The 19,765-nt window shown below is 37.3% G+C and overlaps 1 protein-coding gene across 1 annotated transcript; it reads left to right on the top strand.

Moving 5' to 3' along the window:
- Positions 1-3,316: 3,316 nt before the first annotated feature.
- v (Tryptophan 2,3-dioxygenase vermilion) lies at positions 3,317-19,696 on the top strand. The gene is made up of 10 exons (XM_074098412.1): positions 3,317-3,448; positions 5,897-6,066; positions 8,325-8,458; positions 13,582-13,704; positions 14,360-14,451; positions 16,096-16,240; positions 16,825-16,946; positions 17,644-17,771; positions 18,787-18,880; positions 19,370-19,696. Exons 1-10 carry the CDS (start codon positions 3,432-3,434, stop codon positions 19,575-19,577), a joined length of 1,233 nt encoding a protein of 410 aa, XP_073954513.1. The 5' UTR covers positions 3,317-3,431; the 3' UTR covers positions 19,578-19,696.
- The last annotated feature ends 69 nt before the right edge of the window (positions 19,697-19,765 follow it).

The following is a 19,765-nucleotide window of genomic DNA, read 5'->3' as shown; positions in this document are numbered from 1 at the left end:
AATGGATTTAATTCATTCAGAATTAAGATTTTTCGGAATGAATTAAATCCATTGATCTAAATGAATGAATTAATGCCATAGTCAAACTCTGATTCAAAAATTTCAAAATTACAATTGATCTTTACAATCACTTTCATCACCACCACAGACATTGATGATCATGATGATGATTAATGAGAAATTCGGTTATTTCGTCCATTTCTTTGTAATCATTTTCAATTACCTTTCTTACTCTTCCGCTACCAAGACATTTTGAAAGTAAAAGTTTACTACCCGCGTAAATATTATGAATAATTATTATTCGTAGTAGTGATGTAACGAATATTCGCATTCGCATTCGGAAAATTTCTGCGAATGTTTTGCGAATATGAATGTCAGAAAAAATAGTTATTTGTGCAACAAGAGAGCAAAGTTGTTTTTTGTTGCGAGTGTTGATTTTGAATCCCGAGTAAGCGAAGGATTCTATAATTGAATCACGAGCGTTAGCGAGTGATTCTAGGTTAGAATCCTGAGATCAGCAAGGGATTGAAATACACGAGATGCAAAAAAACTTTGGTCTCGTGTGACACATACAATTTTTCACCTCAGCAGCGAGAACATAATTTAAATGTAACATACGAATAAAACCACATATACCTACCTGTTTACAAAACAAACACATTTTTTTAAAATAGAATCCGATTATTATCAAATATAATAATTACATTTAAAACCATAAAAAGAGTCCAGTAGCTACAGCACAAATCGCATACTCATAACATGCAATTTTAACTTCTTGTACTAATGTCACACTTATTTTTTAATACTGCAAAAAGCCTCATCTCGGGGTAATTGAAAAGGTTGAAAAATAAAACCTTTAAATATGATTTTTATTAAGATTTCTATTACCTACACATAAATAGATTTGTTAAAAAATCATTCAATTTAACAAATAATAATTATACCTACTGTAGAGGCAGTATACGGAATTCTTTTATTAAAAAAAACAAGAGAAGCGGCTTTCGTGCAACGAGGTTGCATACTTTATTAAAAGATCGGGAAAATTTACATTTTGGAAATATTTCGATATATTTTTAATACCAAAAATTTAATTTAAGTTTGTAATCGACAAATTTGATCCTATCTCTTGCTTTTTTCGAGTTGAAGTGAAATGACAGATCAAAGTAAAGTTCAAATATTTGGAATTCAGTGAGTAGACCCAACACTGTACTCAGCATTTAAAAAAAAAATTAAAAAGTTACTTTGTCTCACGGAGTGAGCAAAATGCGATTTTGCTCACTGATTTCTCATAGCAAAACCTGCCTGTTTGAGGTGCTGAGGTGAAAATACATTTATAATAGTAGGTTAATAAAATAAAAATCCATTCATTTCTTATGTTTTTTAATCCCCGTGTGAACAGTGTGGTGTCGGGTTAGAATTACACCTCTCCATTTCTCCCGTGGACCATGTCGTAAGAGGCGACTGAGGATATAGTCGTAGGTTAAGTTATACCGTAGGCGACAGCTTAGTTACCTGTCACTATTGTACCGTTTTTGTCAAACTTAAAACCTAAAATTGCTAAAAGTGACTCCGAAGCGGTAACGTTTCGTGTGTTCTGCCTACCCATGGCCTACCCCATTTGGGAATACAGGCGTGATGTTTGTGTGTGTGTGTGTGTGTGTGTGTGTGTGTTTTAATATAAGATAAAGTAACTTAACCCTCAAAATTCACTTGTTTACGAAAAGACCGGGGCGCGAGCGGAATGATACTACAGTACAATCGGATGCGTTCGTATGTGGTTCGTATTTAAACTCGGTAATTCAAAACTGAATATTCGGATTCGCATTCGCGTTCGCGAATGTTCAAGGAATGACATTCGTTACATCACTAATTCGTAGTTATGAACTTTTGTTAGCAACTATGGGCTTCTTTATCCAATTTCCTCAAAGAAAGTATCCTCGTACTCTGTCGCATTTAAATCAATAGCTAAAGTTTAGAATTACACCGATCTGAGGCCCTAGCATGTTGGCGTTTGTCGCGGACGCGAAGCATCCATCTCTTTCGCACTCGTTAGGTAGAAATGGATGTAAGCTGTGTGTTCTCAACAAAAACTAGTGTGCTGGGCTAACTGAAACTGACACCACATATTATAGTACAGAAGCCAAAGACGTTTTGACAAATCAGGACCGTTAAGGCAATACTATGTTTTGTATAATAGGCTACATTCTTAAAAATGTGTAGGTAATCTATCAGTTACATCTTCTATCTTCTCTTTTTTATCTATATCTATATAAAAATAAAAATGAATCACCGAAATGTATGTAAACGCATAACTTCCGAACGACGGCACCAAATTGGATTTTTTTGTGTTTGTTATTGTCAGGACAAGGAGACTAGGGAGACGAGAGGAGGGATTGGTCGATCCTTATACGTCTGATGATAATGAGGCGAAGACGAGATGTGGATTCAACTAATACGATTGGTCGACCCTACAAAACTTGAGACCTGTTTTTTTTTCTAAATTAGTTTTTTTTTGCAAAAGATCAAATTAGTGGTATCTGATTGTAATAAAACGCTAAATTTGGTTAAGTATTTGACATTAATTTTAATATGCACATCCGTCTAGAGACAAATTTATCTGTTGTGGTGTCCCCCACGCTATACAAGGTACGAATAATCAATCAGGGCAAGAGATTCCCGTTCATAGGTAAATGTAAGTACAATTTAGTATAAACTCATAGTAAACAATAACAATCTAATCAAACTTTATTTTCGTCGTCTTGGAAAAAACCAACTATGAAAAAAAAACTGTTTGGATAGAATACAAGAGAAACCTACCTACTAAGTATAGTCGGGGTAAGAAAAGGTTCGTCACTTTTGGACCTTAACGTAATTGAAATAGTTGAAAAGTGACGAACCTTTTCTTACCTCGACTATACTTACACTATTTTCCCAAGAAAGTTGTCATGAAGGTTCACTACTGACCCTCATCTAAAGGCCACTCACGATCACTTGTGTTTGGTGTAATTTATTTTTAACTCGAATGTCGTAGTACGTGTCTTAAAATTAATGTGATTAGGATAGTTTGATGGAATATTCCTGTAAATATTATTGATTAGGATTTGATTCAGAATGACGTCACGTGTTTACCGCGGTACACGTTAAATACCGACCACTGTTACAGAGGAATTGTTTGTTACACAGGGGCGCTTAACCAAACTTAACCAACCACCTGCTGAAATATTCCGCATTATTTTTAAGACACCTTGTATACGATGCCCGAGTGACTTTAAAAAGACGGTCTCGGCTCCCCTACTATGACACAGCGAAGCTACGAGCTATCACTCATTCAGTATCGTGTGAACAAGCGAGGCGACCGTGCGTGCCCGCTTTATTTTTTACTTTTTAATTTTATTGTTTTTAATCTGTAATTTTAAAACATTGTAGTGACCATGGCATGCCCAATGAGGTCAGTATTTATTTTTATTTATCAATTTTATTATATTAACGTGTAAACTACTACTACTACTACTTAGTGATATTTTTTTTGTATTGCTAACAGATATTAAAATTATTTAATAAATGCATTTTTTAAGTAACATTTTTATAAATACAAAAATATAAACAATGATCAAGGTTACCTAACCTAAGCGTAAAGAATTGTCATGGTTTAAATCTAAGGTATGCGAGTAATTTTCTACGGTTTCCTATAAATATTGAATACAATTTTAATTTAAATGCAAAGAAAACTGTGTAAATTATAGTACCACCAGTAACTTTAATTTATTATCTACCTTGCCCCATGCCTCAATTATTTACTTCACTTAATTATTTTCCATAATAATCTACCTACCTAGTATATAGTAAACTATAGTAAGTGTACGAGGAGCTAAATAGTTTCTGTCGATTATGAGTATACAACTTATTGTAACATTTATAAAATAAGACAAGTATTTTTAAAACTTATAAATTTGTCAACTTGTCTCCCACGTGCAGTCTACTAATAATTACACACTACTAACTCACGTACTCTTAATTAACGTTTTAGTTAACGTAACGCGTGGTTTTAGTAGCAGTTTTGCTATTGCGGTTTTACGAGTAAATATAACCCATTTTAGTAGAAAAGAAAATTGACAATTTGATTGTTTATTTTGTATAAATTTGTTGCCTCAGAACTCGGCATTTTTTTTGTTTGGAATACTAAATACCAATCCAATCCAATTACTAATTAATTACTATTAATTACTCCGATTATGAATAAAATAATAGCGGGCTTTTCTTTAAAGTTCTCTGTCTAGTTTTTTTTTTAATTTTAAATACTTATTTGGTTTCGTTCTTAAATATAGGTATTTAATTAAAATTTATTGTATACGTGAATCAAAATACCAATCCAATCCAATTACTAATTAATTACTATTAATTACTCCGATTATGAATAAAATAATAGCGGGCTTTTCTTTGACGTTCTCTGACGAGTTTTTTTTTAATTTCAAGTATTTGGTTTCGTTCTTAAATATAGCTATTTAATTAAAATTTACTACGCATTTTATTAAATCAGAACATCTTTAATTTAAATATATTACTTATACAACGTGTTTATAGGTATGCTATATGAATGATGAAATAATGAGTACTATTTCAAAACGGGCGTATTTTTTTACTGACGGACCGGTTTCGTTCATCGTACTTGAACTTGTTAATTTGCTCAACCGTTATAAATGGAATGATATTTCCAATGGCTTCCTATTAATTTACGCTCCATTTGTGTTTATTTTATGTAAAGAAGTAAGTGGTCTCTGCCTACCCCTACGGGAAAGAGGCGTGACTATATGTATGTATGTAAATACTGGCTCCGGTTCGCTAGACAGACTGACATTTGCCGTGATATTTTTGTATAATGCGGGGATCGTTCGTGTCCAGGACTTATCCTACTAAAGATTGAGTTTTGAACGTATCATACTCATACCGTCTCGCTCCTGTTCATAGTATTTAAGACATAATACGAAATTCAAATTTTGAATTTCTATATAGCAAGTTTATTCGAAAGCTGAAGTATTCAAGAGGAACCTCCTGCATACTATAACATTAACAGAAATTGCAAAAAAAAAATAATCCGCTTAACCGGTCCTTGGGTGAAATTCGGTATATGTAAATAGCTCTGAAATAACACACGGCTTCTTTTTCTTCCGATAACCCAGTGTGACAAATCTTAAAACATTAAATGATAAGGCAAGAAACGTTTTTTACAAGCTTTTATTTAAGTAGTTTCACCTTCCCTCTGCCTGTCTGTGTCTCGTAGTCTGTGTCTATACTTAGTAAATTCTTGCACGTTTAATTCGTACCACTTCCAACCTAGTCCGATTGACTTGAAATTTGGCATACTTATGTAAATTGCGTGACAATAATAAATAATCTGTTAGTGACATCCAAAGACTACAGTATATACCTATAGGGATGACATCTTGGTAGTCCTGCCAGGAACGTCTCCGCGGACGGAACTCTTCAACGGTTTTGAAATTTGGTGTGCAAATGTAGTTTGGGTGACATTGCAAGTAAAGTCGACATAAAGTACAGTCAGCAAAAAATCATGTATTAAAAATTAAATTCTTATTACCAAAAACTTATTAACTTATTTTATATGATTTGAGGCCGTATTGTCTACCGCACGGACCCTTGCTGTCGCATTTCGTTATTTCTTTCTGTCTAACGGTGTAAGATGGTGACAGAAAGAGATGGTGAAAGCGATGGCAAGAGCCCGCGCGCAGCCAATACGGCCTCTGGTTAAACCGCGGGTTCACGGTGGGTGCAGGGCGCTTCCAACCGAAGCAACTGGATGGAAGTCTACGGGAGAGGTCTACGTCCAACAGTGGACGTCCTACGGCTGAATATGATGATGATCCTACCTATATGTTACCAGGTCAGCGTTTGATGACGCTGGACAAGATGGCACGTGCCTTGGCAACGAAGCCGGCATGCTGTATGGAGAATATCTCATGCTGGACAAACTCCTGGACGCTCAGAGGATGCTCAGTGCCGAGGGTTCCAAGACGGTTCATGACGAGCACCTGTTCATTGTCACCCATCAAGGTAAAGTAAAGTAAAATAATCTTGGCAAAACCTGAGCTAACTCAACTTAATAGAGTACCTAAGAAAAAATAATTAAAATATTTTTAACTCCCGACGCAAGAGGGGTGTTATAAGTTTGACCGCTATGTGTGTCTGTGTGTGTTTCTGTATGTGTGTCGGTCTGTGGCACCGTAGCGCTTAAACGGGTGTACTGACCTGACTGTGATTTTTTTTATTTAAATCAGATTTTCTAGCGATGGTTCTTAGACATGTTTCATCAAAATCAGTTTATGCAAATGCGTTTACAAAGTCGAGGGTTTTCCAACTTCTTGTTTGTTATGTTAGGTTATAGTATATACAGGTAGGTATGCATTTAAACTACTTGTACAGTCGAGTTCATAAACTTGTGAGCAAAAATTTGATCAAAAATATCTGAACACGACTCTATTGCTAACGGCGTAGAAGCGTGTACAGATATTTTCGATCAAAGTTTTGCCCACATTTTTATGAATTCGACTGTATTAGATGATGAATTAAGTGCGATGCGAATGTGATTACGTCTACGTGCGAGCGTTTATCTATGCTTATAGCATTTGACATTATCTTAACGCATTCACTGCCACCGACGCATATATGCGTTATGCGTTTTAGGAACTTCCCCGCCCCCCGTGCCGTGGTCATAATTATTCGTACATTTTGAACGCACATGTGCGTCGGTGGCACCTGTAGTCAGTCAAGTCAACTCAGGTGTTATTTGTTACCCCCTACGCAAAAAGAGGGGTGTTATAAGTTTGACGCCAATGTCTGTCTGTCCGTCTGTGGCATCGTAGCTCTTAAACGAATGGACCGATTTCAATGCGGTTATATTTACCTGAAAGCGAGATTCTTTGCGAATGTTGTATAAGAATCGGTTCAGCAGTTTTTGAGACATTGAACTTTGAAATGATAATGTCGCGGGTTCTTTTGGGTTTTCTATGTTGATTAAGTCATTAAGAGAAGTGTCTTCGTACCATTCTCCATACAAACGTAGTCTCGGTCTCATTTGAAAACTAGGCAACAGAAATAGATTAAATTTTGTATGGACTAGACGTAATTATCTATGCCTGTGGTTTTTCAGATTTTCATATAAATGTGTAATATCAGAATTACAGGAGCTCCAAAGTCGACAAAAAAAAGATGTCCACTTTGCACGAGAATTACAGACTAATAAAGCATTTTTACAAAAATCGAAAAAACCACAGGCAAAGAAAATATAATGATGTCTTAAATGTAAAATATCATTGATTTCTGTGCTATACTTTTCGTATAATTTGAGGACAACGAAACCCAAAATTCAACCGCCCAAATCTTGAAAAGCCTATAGCTATCTCGATATAAATTACGGACGTCGTTGCGGAAGGCATGGGGGGGACGGCTGCGAGCGCTTATGTCACGAGCGATAAAGACAGCAATATCCCAAACGAATACCTAACGCGGCCGCGCGGCAGGCAGGGAAACTTCTCTTAAAGTCAGAATAGGATTAAAAACATCGGCTTCACGCTATCGTCGTTAATCCACCATTACCTCTCATATTTCGTTTCATAGAACACCGGCAATACACCTTACTTACAACTTTTTACTACCTACTGCATAACCTAGTTACTAGACTCTGGCAAATTTGTCCTCAATGGGCAGAGCCATATTAAAAAAAAACTAAACCAAGTTAGAATCACGACAACCGGATGTCCAAGTGATAGAGAACCTGATTATGAAGCTTGAGGTCCCGGGTTCGGTCCCGGTCATGGCAGATTTTGTATGAATAATACGAATATTTGCTCTCGGGTTTTGGACGTTTTAGGTATATGTATTTAAGTATGTATTTATCTATATAAGTATGTATTCCATTTCTTAGTATCCATAGCAAGCTTTGCTTAGTTTGTGACTATAGTACAGTCACCAGCATTAATATCTGACACAGCGGAGCGTGCAAAAATATCTGACACGTCCTTCCGGCCCTAGAAATAGAGTCGTATCAGATATTTATGCACGCTTGTTGTGTCAGATATTGGTGCTGGTGACTGCATGCAGGCCAATAAAAAGTGCGAGCACAGTGGAGCATATCGTGCGCTCACTCGCACTTAAGAGCAACGCGTAGTGAAGCACAACGCGCGTATCGATATGCTATCGGTAAATGTTTACAAGATTAAAATCTAACAAACACATTTTGCGAGTGGTACAGTTCAATCGGTGTCAATTGTCCCATGATATTTATTTATTTGTTATCAACGCTTTTCTTACAGCATACGAGTTATGGTTCAAACAGATCATCTTCGAAGTGGACTCCGTCCGGGCTTTACTGGACGTTGAGGGTTTGGACGAAGGTCACACCATGGAGATCTTGAAGCGACTTAACAGAGTCGTACTTATTCTGAAGGTAAGACAAGAAAAAATTTAGGAAAGTAAGTCCTCGAGGTACTTGTCAGGCATAAAGTAACTGCAGACAGGGAGAAAAAGAAATTAAAATGAAAAAAATATTCGGGACACAAAAAATACAGCAAAAAAACATAATAAAGTGAAATAAAATAAAATGAGAATACAAAATACAAAAAACGGTAGTACCGGAACCCGAATCGAGCTCCATGTCCAGTTTTAAAACACAACTGGTTATAAACATTAATTCGTTTTTAAAGAATATAAAAGTCTATCACGAAGAATTATTGGAGTAGACACATTAACTTATATATTAAGAAGTGTTCTATCAGACAACATTTTAAATTTTCATTCAACTTTTAAGGAATAATCGAGAAAAACTAGTTTAACAAAAATGCAACGTTGCCAGCTCAGCAGGTATAAACGTTCTTAAAACATATCGAGCAAGTACCACCGTCCGGAAACTGTTCCAACGACCGACCTTGTACAACACGAACAATATTTATTTGAATTAAAACCTCAATATCTCCAAAGATAGCCACCTGACCCCGTGCTCCCGACCTTAGTCCCGCGACGTCACGTCACTATCGAACCAGCGTGAACCGGTGACGTGTTCGATTTTTAAAAACGGGATTCTGATGAAACTTCCGTTGTTTATGGTGTAAGAGGCATAATGGGAATGGCTTCCTTTAATAGTATTAAAATAACGTGATAAAAATATAGGGTTTCAATTTTTTATTGGGAATTAGGTAGCTAGTTACATCATATTTTCAAAACACAATTCAAGTCAGACAAAACCGGCCAAGAGCAAGTCGGGCCATGCTCAGAGCAGGGTTCCGTATAGTTCCCGACCTTGCCTTAACTTAACTTTGCCTTAGAAATCACTTTTACAAAAACTTAAAAACTGCTAACTGATTAATTTTAAAAAATAATTTTCCTGGAGTTTCCCTTAAGCTTAACTTCCGTTGTATATTTTTTGCATATTTTCTAGCCGTTGAAAAGTTAGAGGGGGGGGACACTCTTTTTTGAACTTTCGTAGTGAATATCTCCGAAAATATTCACTTTATCAAAAAATGATTTTTCAAACCCCTATTCACTTTTAAATACCTATCAAACGATACCCCACAACATAAGGTGGAAGTGAAAAAAAGGGTTCCTAGTTAGTAGTTAGTTAGACATTCTACTGGTGCTTATTGGTTGTGTGTGAGCCATGTTGTAAGTCAAGTAATGACAGTATAATTATGTATGTCTAAAAAATGAACCGGGTACTAAAACTGCAAACAATAAATTTCACTATGATTAATGGTCGTGGTCACAACTGATGTTGCCGAAACGTTGAGACAATTTGGTAGTATACTGGATTAAAAAATATAATTATGTTTACCGTCAGTTAGACTAACAGAAAATAACATTATGTTTACAGTCAGACTATCATAAAATACATTTTTTTCTCTTTTTTTTTAATGGGACTTTTGACACCAATTACCTAGTCCCAAACTAAGCAAAACTTGTACTATAGATACTAGCAATACTAGGCAACGGATAAACATACTTAGATAGATAAATACATACTTAAATACATATTAATATGTTTACCGTCAGGTAGACTATCAGAAAATATCATTATGTTTACAGTCAGACTATCAGAAAATATCACTATGTTTAAAGTCAGCTAGACTGTCAGAAAATATCATTAGGTTTACAGTTAGATTATCAGAAAATATCATTATGTTTGCAGTCAGACTATCAGAAAATATAATTATGTTTAAAGTCAGTTAGACTATCAGAAAATATCATTATGTTTGCAGTCAGACTATCAGAAAATATCATTATGTTTAAAGTCAGTTAGACTATCAGAAAATATCATTATGTTTGCAGTCAGATTATCAGAAAATATAATTATGTTTAAAGTCAGTTAGACTATCAGAAAATATCATTATGTTTAAAGTCAGACTATCAGAAATTATCATTATGGTTACCGTCAGTTAGACTATAAGAAAATATTGGAGCTAGAGACCGACGGATTATGCCATTGAGCACAGCATGACGAATAAAGTGGGAAAAAAATCACGAAAGCTCCAAACGTTATAATTTCACAATATTTATTTGCGAGATGTTTGGAATGTGAGCTGGATATTTACAGCGAAAATGTTCCTTGTACAGACACCAACACTAATATGTGGCACAATAAAGCATTCAGAAATATCTGATACGACTCATTTCTACGGCCAGGACGTGTCAGGTATTTTTGTACGGCCCGCTATGGCAGTTTCTTTGACTGTACCGAGTTAGCTAGTTCTTCCATGTTCAGTCACCCCTCGTGATTATTATCTAAAGTACCTACATATTCTCCTGAACCGTAGATAAACTTCTAAGTAAATAAGTGTATAGTTCCATAACTAGATGTAACCGGATAATAATGCTGTATCCGCTGTATCACTTTACTTAATCAAGTAATTTCAAAGTGATACAAAATACAGTCTTTATCGTACTTTTTATGAGCTAACAAAACTTGCTTTTCCCAAGATTTCACGTGTCAATTGTACTGGCAAATGAGCTGAGATGTCACTCATTTGCCTGCACAACTGACTAAATACTCAGGATGAGAGAGCATAGGTACCTTGATGTGCACGAGCCCGCGCGTGGAAGCTACGGCCAAAGCAATAGCGACAGCGATAATTTACTAAGGGGATTCAGCTAGGTTTGAGCTCGAATGTACGTATGTTAGTGATGTAACGAATATTCGCATTCGCATTCGCGAATATTCGCATATTTTTGCATATTCGCATTCGCATTCGTTTTCGCAAAAATTTCTGCGAATGTTTTGTGAATATGAATATCAGAAAAAAATACAATTATTAGATAATAGATAGGTTAATAAAATCAAAATACATTCATTTCTTTTTTTTATACAAAAAAATAACTTAATCTCGTAATCATATTATGAGTCTTCACTTAATCATTTGGTATTATTTATTTATTTACTTTGCGATGCGTTTTCGACAATTTGGCGCCAAAGCGAAAAAACTGAATATTCGCATTCGCATTCGCGAATGTCGGTAGCAGATATTCGCATTCGCATTCGCGAATGTTCAAAAAATGACATTCGTTACATCACTAACGTATGTGGTCTTACCACAGAATAAGTAATAGGTCTTACTCTCCACCGGAACACAGCAGCGTCACCACTTTATTAGCGAGTATAAGATGGTACTTACTTACCACCTGCAAAATCCCAATACTTTGTATATCACGGAAGTTATTAGGACAGATTAGATTAAAGTTAAGATAAAATGTTTAGTCACGGTCACGGTTCAAACATAAAAGTTACAGATAATTATTCCATTGGAAGAACAAAATTCTGAAACGATTGCTTGAAGAACAATAATATGTACCCGATTTTTTTTCTACTTCAGTTCATTTTATTTTTCCACTTTGTCGCTTTGTCGGTAAATGAAAATGAAAAAATGAAAATTTTTCTAAAATAATGTATACTTATATATATGCGCCCGAAATGGTCCCGCCTCAGCATAAAATGCGGTAAATGCTATATAATATACGTGCATTACAGCTTTCTAGCACTGATAGTCTCCGAGTTAGGCGAAATTTGAGCGTTTCGTTGTTGCCATTTTGGCTACGCAACCCTAAATACGGTATTTTATTTACTAAAGTAAATTTGTTTTTTTTTATGATCAGAATTATCTACTTAACCAGCCTATGCAATATCGACCTTCGGTTCAGCCTATATTTATGAAATATCACTTTATCAAGGCAGAAGTTTCTAGAGCCGTGGTACCTACCCCAATGAACTGATGATAACCAAGATGTTTGTGTCATAAAGAAATCGATGTGGATCATTATGAAAACATTACGATACTTATCATGATTTGTGTGTTATGGTAGGTAACGTCATTCGTAAGGGTCACGCTTCCCAATAAAAAACAAAGTATATACAACACAATACAACCCAGTACGATATAATGACTGTATTGAACACCAAAACATAGTAAGCAGTAGGTACCTACTGAAAACACAGTGTATAGAATTTTTCCCCTTATTATCCACCTGCCTAAAACGGATTTATTACCCTTCTTTTTGGCTTTACCGTAGTCTGGTAAAAATACCTCTCAAGTTGCTTAAAGTTCTTTAAGAGCCCGTTCACACGGAAACATCACATCCTTTGTGGAAACTGTTTTACGTAGGATCCGGAATAATCCGGATCCAGCAAAATGTTTCATCCGATTTTGCAACAGCAAATCGGTCCGGTTAACTTGAATTCACACAATCTCGGATGTCGGAACAAGAATCCTGAAAAAAGCCAGATCCGGACCGGAGGTTCATACAAAACCGGGCAAATAATACTACTATCCGGTTATGGCCTTATGGTTATTTATTTTTATGGGCAATAAATGGTTTTCCTTTCATTCTTATGATCCGATAGTTTAGATCCGACAAAACTTGGAGCCGTGTGAACGGGCTCCGTCCGGGCTCTGAAGACTAGGTATAAATTGCCAAAAATTACGTTGAACGCTATCGTGCATGACACTTACAAAGTAAACCGGAAGTATACCTAAGTATCCTAACGTTCCGATGTTATCTACTTATCTTATGTATGACCACGCATAACTTTTTACAGTGTAGTCTGATTTTGATAATTCTTTTTAGACTTTTCCGTAGACTTTTTCCGTAGTCAGATAGGAACCCTTATAGTTTTGCCGTGTGTGTCCGTGTCCGTCTGTCTGACCGTCCATTTTTTAGGGTATCTCCCAAAGATGTAAAGTGGGGGTGTTTTGTTTTTTTCTACTAACTATAGAGTGGGGTATCGTTCGATAGGTCTTTTAAAGACGATTTTTCGATTCAGTGATCTGTTTACGACATATTAAACTTTAAAGTGCAAAATTTTCATTAAAATCGAGCGTTCACCTCCCCCCCCCCCCTCTTAGCTTTATCCTCTGGCTTCACTCATGTGGAAGAATGATAAACTGGCTAGTTCTTTATTCCGAGGCAATCTCAGAACAGTCTACCAAATTTCAAATCACTAGCTTTAGTGTTTAAGGCGGTGTACCGCCAGTCACATTACTCTTTTATAGATATACCTTTGCTAAACTTCTGTTCATTACATTCCAGCTCCTCGTGGACCAAGTGATGATACTAGAAACCATGACTCCCCTGGACTTTATGGACTTCCGGCACCACCTGCGACCAGCCTCAGGATTCCAAAGCCTTCAGTTCCGATTGTTGGAGAACAAGGTAATGCTTTTTAATTGATGTACTTCTTTAAATGCTTCTTACCAGGGGGATAAGATGGGAATAGTTCATTCTAGTACTGTGTCAGGAAGAATTCTATTTATTAGTACTTACACAAGCCTAGAAGCGGCTCTGAAGAAGAGTATATACAAGGTGTTAATTTAATAGTTGAAAACCTCAGACACCCCAAAAATATTTTTTTCATTTTAAGTCAGTTGATTGCATTTATTTTTGAATACCTACCTTCATTATTTTAAAAGATATTCGTGTGTTTTGCTAAGTCAGTAATTCTACTTAATTTCTAACTCTACAATCATAATTTTTATTTGTCAGTTGTGCTTTGACGCTTCCAACAAAACGGCCTGTATTAAATTATCGAACAAGTATGCAACCGCGCTAAAATATTTAATTGGCGCCTGTTGCAGTCGTAACTTTTAGACTGGGCACAATAAAAAAGGGATTTAAAAACACAAACACGACCTAATTTAAAACATAGTGTAATCGATTCTACTCCCGATTCTGAGCAAAAATATTTTCTGGTTTTCAGCTATTTAATGAACACCTTGTATAGTTAGTTTACATTAGTTACGTAGGTAAAGTGTTTTTTCTTTAATCTACGTTAGTTTTTAACTACTTAGTGTTTTGTTTGTTATTCCAGCTCGGCTTAAAGCAAGCGCTGCGTGTCAAATACAACCAGAATTATCAGACTGTATTCGGAGACAATCCTGATGCCATGGAAGCATTGCGTAGGTAATAAATCGAGTAGATTATTTACTACACTCTAGGTAGAATACATATGGTATATACTCGTACATGAACTGAGGGCGTATTGCCTGACGTTACTGAGGCTCGCGAACGTTAGAACGTCAGGCAATACGGTCTCTGTTTGTTTTCAAACCCCTGCTTCTCTCGCCTTCTTTTTTTAATCATCATGATATTCAGCCATACTTAGGAATGTCCACTGTTGTATATTAGATTTTCCCCATAGACCTCCAGTTACTACGGTTGGGAGCGATCTGCATCCACCGTGAATCGATCTTTTCTGGAAAGAATCGCCATCCCTATTCTCCATTCGATTTCTCATTTCGTCTTTTTTTTAATTATCTGAAAAGTAATATAGCGGTATAGTGTAATGGTTTTTATCGGAAAAGTTCGTATTTATCGGGCTCTCTCAATTATGGTCAGTAGGTAACCATATCGTACAGTCGTTTTGACATTTAACACTTAAGTACCTGGGCGACCGAGCTTTGCTCAGGCTTAAACTCGATAATAAGCATTTTTCCAGAGATAAGACCAAGAAAGATCGGTTTGTCATCCCCGTACTTATACCAAATTTCATCGAAATCGTTGGAGCCGTTTCCGAGATTCTGATTATATATAAATATATATACAAGTTCGTTTAAAGGTAGATTGCTCGTTTGAAAAAAAAATATACTTATCATGGGACACTTTGACACCAATTGACCTAGTCCCAAACTAAGCACAGCTTTTACTATGGATACTAGGCAACGGATAAACATACTTATATAGAAATAGAAAGCATAAAAAAGGCAAAGGCAAGGGGTTGGTTGGTTGGTTTTTAGAAAAATATGGCTCTGTCCATTGGAGGACAATTTTGCCAGTGTCTACCTACTTAGTAGGTTTTGCCGTTTTACGGTAAAAAACAAACTGTAAAACGAAATATGAGAGGTAATGGTGGATGAACGATGACAGCGCGAATCCAAGGCAAGGGGTTTAAAGGCATTAGATTAGTATAGATAGTTGCCGGATTAAGACTATTTGATGCCCAAAGCAAACTTATTAGAAGAAGGCCTTATGTATTTTATGTTTTTTGCCAAATATAAATAAATAAATCCACACCTGTGGCAATCGTAGCCGTAACGTAACCAACCTTACCTTTTATGTGCTAGCAATTTTTTTGGTGCTATTTATTGCCCCCCCCCCCTCGAGACGTGATGCCCTAAGCAAAGAAAAGGTACTCATTCAATACAAAAATTGATTGACAGTTCGGGTGCCATCGTATTCTGATTGAGATCCAACTTTTCCCGATGGGAAACCATTATACGTACTACAATTCACTACATCATCTTGCTATGTCTTATTCCGTGAGTCACAGACGGTTCTGGCAGAAAAGCAGCGCTGCAGGCGTTTAACGCTTCAGCATAATGCTGAGTCAGCGACCGTTTCACTTTCGCGGGGACACACAACATTGTGTATATTGTATTTACTATTTTCATGTGTTATTCTGTTTTTTTATATTATTTGTATTAATTTTGCTGTATATGTGTGTCTTCTGTGTTAGTGAATTAATGTCTTCTTTCTTTCTTTCTATGTGTTTTTTTCTTTGCGCATCACACATTGATCGTATACAGCTTGAACGAACTGTTTCTTCAGGTCAGAAGAAGAGCCAGCGCTCCTGGCCCTTATAGAGCGGTGGTTGGAGCGCACGCCTGGCCTGGACGCGCACGGGTTCAACTTCTGGGGGAAGTTCCAGGCCACGGTGGACAAGGTCATCAAGGAAGACATTGATGCGGCCATGGTAATTAACCTAACGTTCGTTATCACATGATACTTTTCCCTAATGGATGAGAAGTGTGTTTGGAGTTAGCTGTTTGTAAAGTAGTTGACACATTTTCAAGGGGATGTAGGTCCTATGGTGATGGAACACACCTGCGAAGAAATTCAATGATTTGCGTGAAGTTCCTAACCTGCACTGGGCTTGGGTGGATACTACGACTCAAATCCTGTCCTTCTTCTCAACAGTGGGGTTTTATACAGGCCGAGCGATGATAATGATGTAGGTTAAGCGGGATTGCCTTGTCGTTTCCCGCAGACGCAGATGTGGGTGAGATTTAATTGTTTTTTTCCGACCAGCGACATCATAGCGATCAGTTATTGGGAGCTTGTAAAAGCTATTTGGTCCAAGTATGTTACATTCTAGGCCACTGATTGTAGACTAAGCCCCTGTTTCACCATCCGTTGATTAAATTTATTTGACGGATAAATGTGATGCCGCCTCTGTTTATTTTGTTCGAATAGACAGAGACGGCATCATATTTATCCGTCAAATAAAATTAATCAATGGATATGGTGAAACAGCCCTTAAAACTCTTCATTTTCCAGGAAGAGCCGAGCGAGGTGGTGCGGCAACATCGATTGCAGGACGCGGAGAATCGACGAGAAATCTACCGCTCCATCTTCGACCCCGCCGTGCACGACGCTTTACGTTCCCGTGGAGAGAGACGGTTAGTTACTCTTCTACAGGATTCTGAACAGGCTGTATTGTCTAAGAGCCTTATAAAACACTGGCTATTTGTGGGCGAGTTGAATGCCAAGACAAGACAGCCCGCAACGCTTTCGTCGCGAGCGCGCAACGAATTAGCGTGGTGATTCACCGGTATAGGTATAATGCTGGACTTGTAAACTGGTGGTTAAATGTAGGTCGAGCAAGACTTAAGCCGGCCATACACGTTACGGTCCACCGCACAGGTTACTTGTGCAGGTTTGCCTGCACAGGTCAGGTAGCGTAGGTCTTCAGTTATATTTGCGATGGCATCGAGTGAGGACGAGGACGCACTAGCACTGCTAGGCCTTGCGTTAATTTTGAGAAAAAACGATACAAGAACAGTGAAAAGGAATCGGAAAAAGTGGTGTAAGCATTGGTTATTAAAAAGAAAAACGCAGGTAGATAACGATTTTCGAATTTGCTCCGGTCGCCTGCGCAGGTCAAAAAAACTGCACACACCTGACCTGCACAGGTATACCTCTCCTGTAAACCGTAACGTGTATGGCCACCAAGTAGTTTCACATTTTTCTTCTCATTTATATAGGTATTTATTTAGTTTACGTTTTATTTTCAAAACTATGACCGCGAACAAAATGGAAAACCTACATTCTTCTTCTGACTTGTATTCTTATATTTGCCATTATGTTGCCTGACAGATTGTCGCACAAGGCGTTGCAAGGAGCTATAATGATCACGTTCTACCGCGACGAGCCTCGCTTCTCGCAGCCTCACCAGCTCCTGACGCTGCTCATGGACATTGACAGTCTCATCACCAAGTGGCGCTGTGAGTATTGTACTCAATCTTTTTGAATGAAAACACGTTTAGGTCGATTCATGAGAGAGCCAGCTGTGTCACGAGTGATTTGAATGACTGAATGACAATGTCTGTCTCTATGTGAAATACAGATTTATGTAGTAAGTGGTAATCGTGTTATAAGAAGTATTAAGTAGGTAGTAGGTATGTACTTGTTTACAAAATATTAAGAGGCCTCTATATAAGAACGGCACTCGCAGTGACAAGATTACCTACTTTCGTTCAAGTCATTCATGCCAGCTCTTCTGAATCGATTTTCATTTAATACTCGTAATATCTTTATTATTTGGCTGTTTAGTTTCGTCGCCCAGACGCTGGTGTCTTGTACGTGTGGTTGCGGAGTAGTAAAAGGATATTTTACCATTTCATAAAACGAGATTGTACCTACCTTTGCAGGTGGTAGGACCTTGTGCAAGGTATTGTGCTCGCTAATCCTCGTATGCTTGCACTGTTTGTTTCGCGTGTAAGACAGTTACTGGCACGTGAGGTTAGGCCTCTAGGTTTTGCAATACGGTGTTGGTTTTGCGGTGGTGATCTTTACCATCAGGAGACCCACTTGCTCGTTTGCCATCCAGTCGAAACCTAATTTATAAAATGATCAACTTTTTCCCGAAAATATTTTTTTCCCAAATAAATAGTAATTCATTTCCTTTCTTGCTTCCTTTCTTAAACTCATTCTGTTCCATATGGCCGAATGATTTTGAAAATTAAGGGGCGGAGGTGCAGTACGCCCCGGGTACCAGCAGCAAGGGGGTGACAAAGACAACCTGCTTCTGCACCGTGGGCCCCACGCCACTGTTGGAAAAATATTTTCGGCGAAGTCAAGATCCTCTTGTAATTACTGTGGTATATCTAGGGGCTGATCATGATGCATGGATATTTCGTCATCTAACTGGGATTCTCCTGAAAATGTTATGTACCTACCTATATACTCTTCCTTTTTTCTTGAGATCTCTTCTCGTCTAACATTACCTTTTTTTGTCAGACAATCACGTAATAATGGTGCAGCGTATGATCGGGTCACAGCAGTTGGGCACCGGGGGGTCGTCAGGATACCAGTACTTGAGATCCACACTTAGGTGAGTGCAGTGGACCACAAATACTAGGTGATTTGCGAGACGTGAGCAGGACCAAACCTACACCCTCTAAACCTCTAAACCTACACCCTCTATCATTGTAATACAAACTAGACTATAGTGTATTTCAAGACACCAATTGACGTTGTTCTGTTAAATTTCGTTAAATACCTATCCAAACCAAGTATAGTAATGGACTTTAATGCAATATGCCAGTAATGTAGTATGTCAAAGACAATGAGGGCTATCGTTTTTTGTCTCACTAGATGGCGCACTGTTGCGTGAGGTTTTTAAGTATGGCTTTCAAAGGCTGTTATTACGGGCGTGAAAACAAAGTTTAGATTAAAATCATACTTAATACACCTTAAAACCGTACCATAAAAATGAGATTTGACATTTCGGAGACCTCACGCTACACTAGCGCCTCTAGTGGCGAATTCATACGCGATAGCCCTCATTCACTCGCATAATTCTAATATTCTCTTATTTCAGTGACCGTTACAAAGTATTCCTGGACCTTTTCAACCTTTCCACATTCTTGCTGCCTCGCTCGCTCATTCCACCACTAGACGATGGGATGAAGAAGAGCCTTAATCTCGCGTGGGGCGAGGGCACAAAGGAAAATGGGCAAAATGTCAAAAACGGGCAAAATGGAGAAAATGGGGAAAACGGGCAAAACGGACTCATTGCGTCTTTATGAGGTTGCCCTTTACATTTTAAGTAATACGTTAATTTTTAAGTGGCTAAATTACTTAGCTAAGTGAGTATGTTCTTATATTTGCTGACATGTGTGTAAATACACTGCTTCGTTATTATTAACAGGGTGTAATTATATTTTAGGTTAGTTTTCGTGTGCATGATTCTTCTAGTTCCAGTGTTATTATGAAT

The sequence above is a fragment of the Choristoneura fumiferana genome, chromosome 15, assembly GCF_025370935.1.
Source record: "Choristoneura fumiferana chromosome 15, NRCan_CFum_1, whole genome shotgun sequence".
In the NCBI taxonomy this organism is placed as follows: Eukaryota; Metazoa; Arthropoda; class Insecta; order Lepidoptera; family Tortricidae; genus Choristoneura; species Choristoneura fumiferana.
The sequence above is the reverse complement of the archived record's forward strand: the minus strand, read 5'-3'. Positions and strand labels throughout refer to the sequence as shown.

Coding starts and splice junctions, on each gene's coding strand:
- v (XM_074098412.1), top strand. Junction 16,241..16,824: donor AAGACATTGATGCGGCCATG/GTAATTAACCTA, acceptor TTCATTTTCCAG/GAAGAGCCGAGCGAGGTGGT. Junction 17,772..18,786: donor TCTCATCACCAAGTGGCGCT/GTGAGTATTGTA, acceptor TTTTTTTGTCAG/ACAATCACGTAATAATGGTG.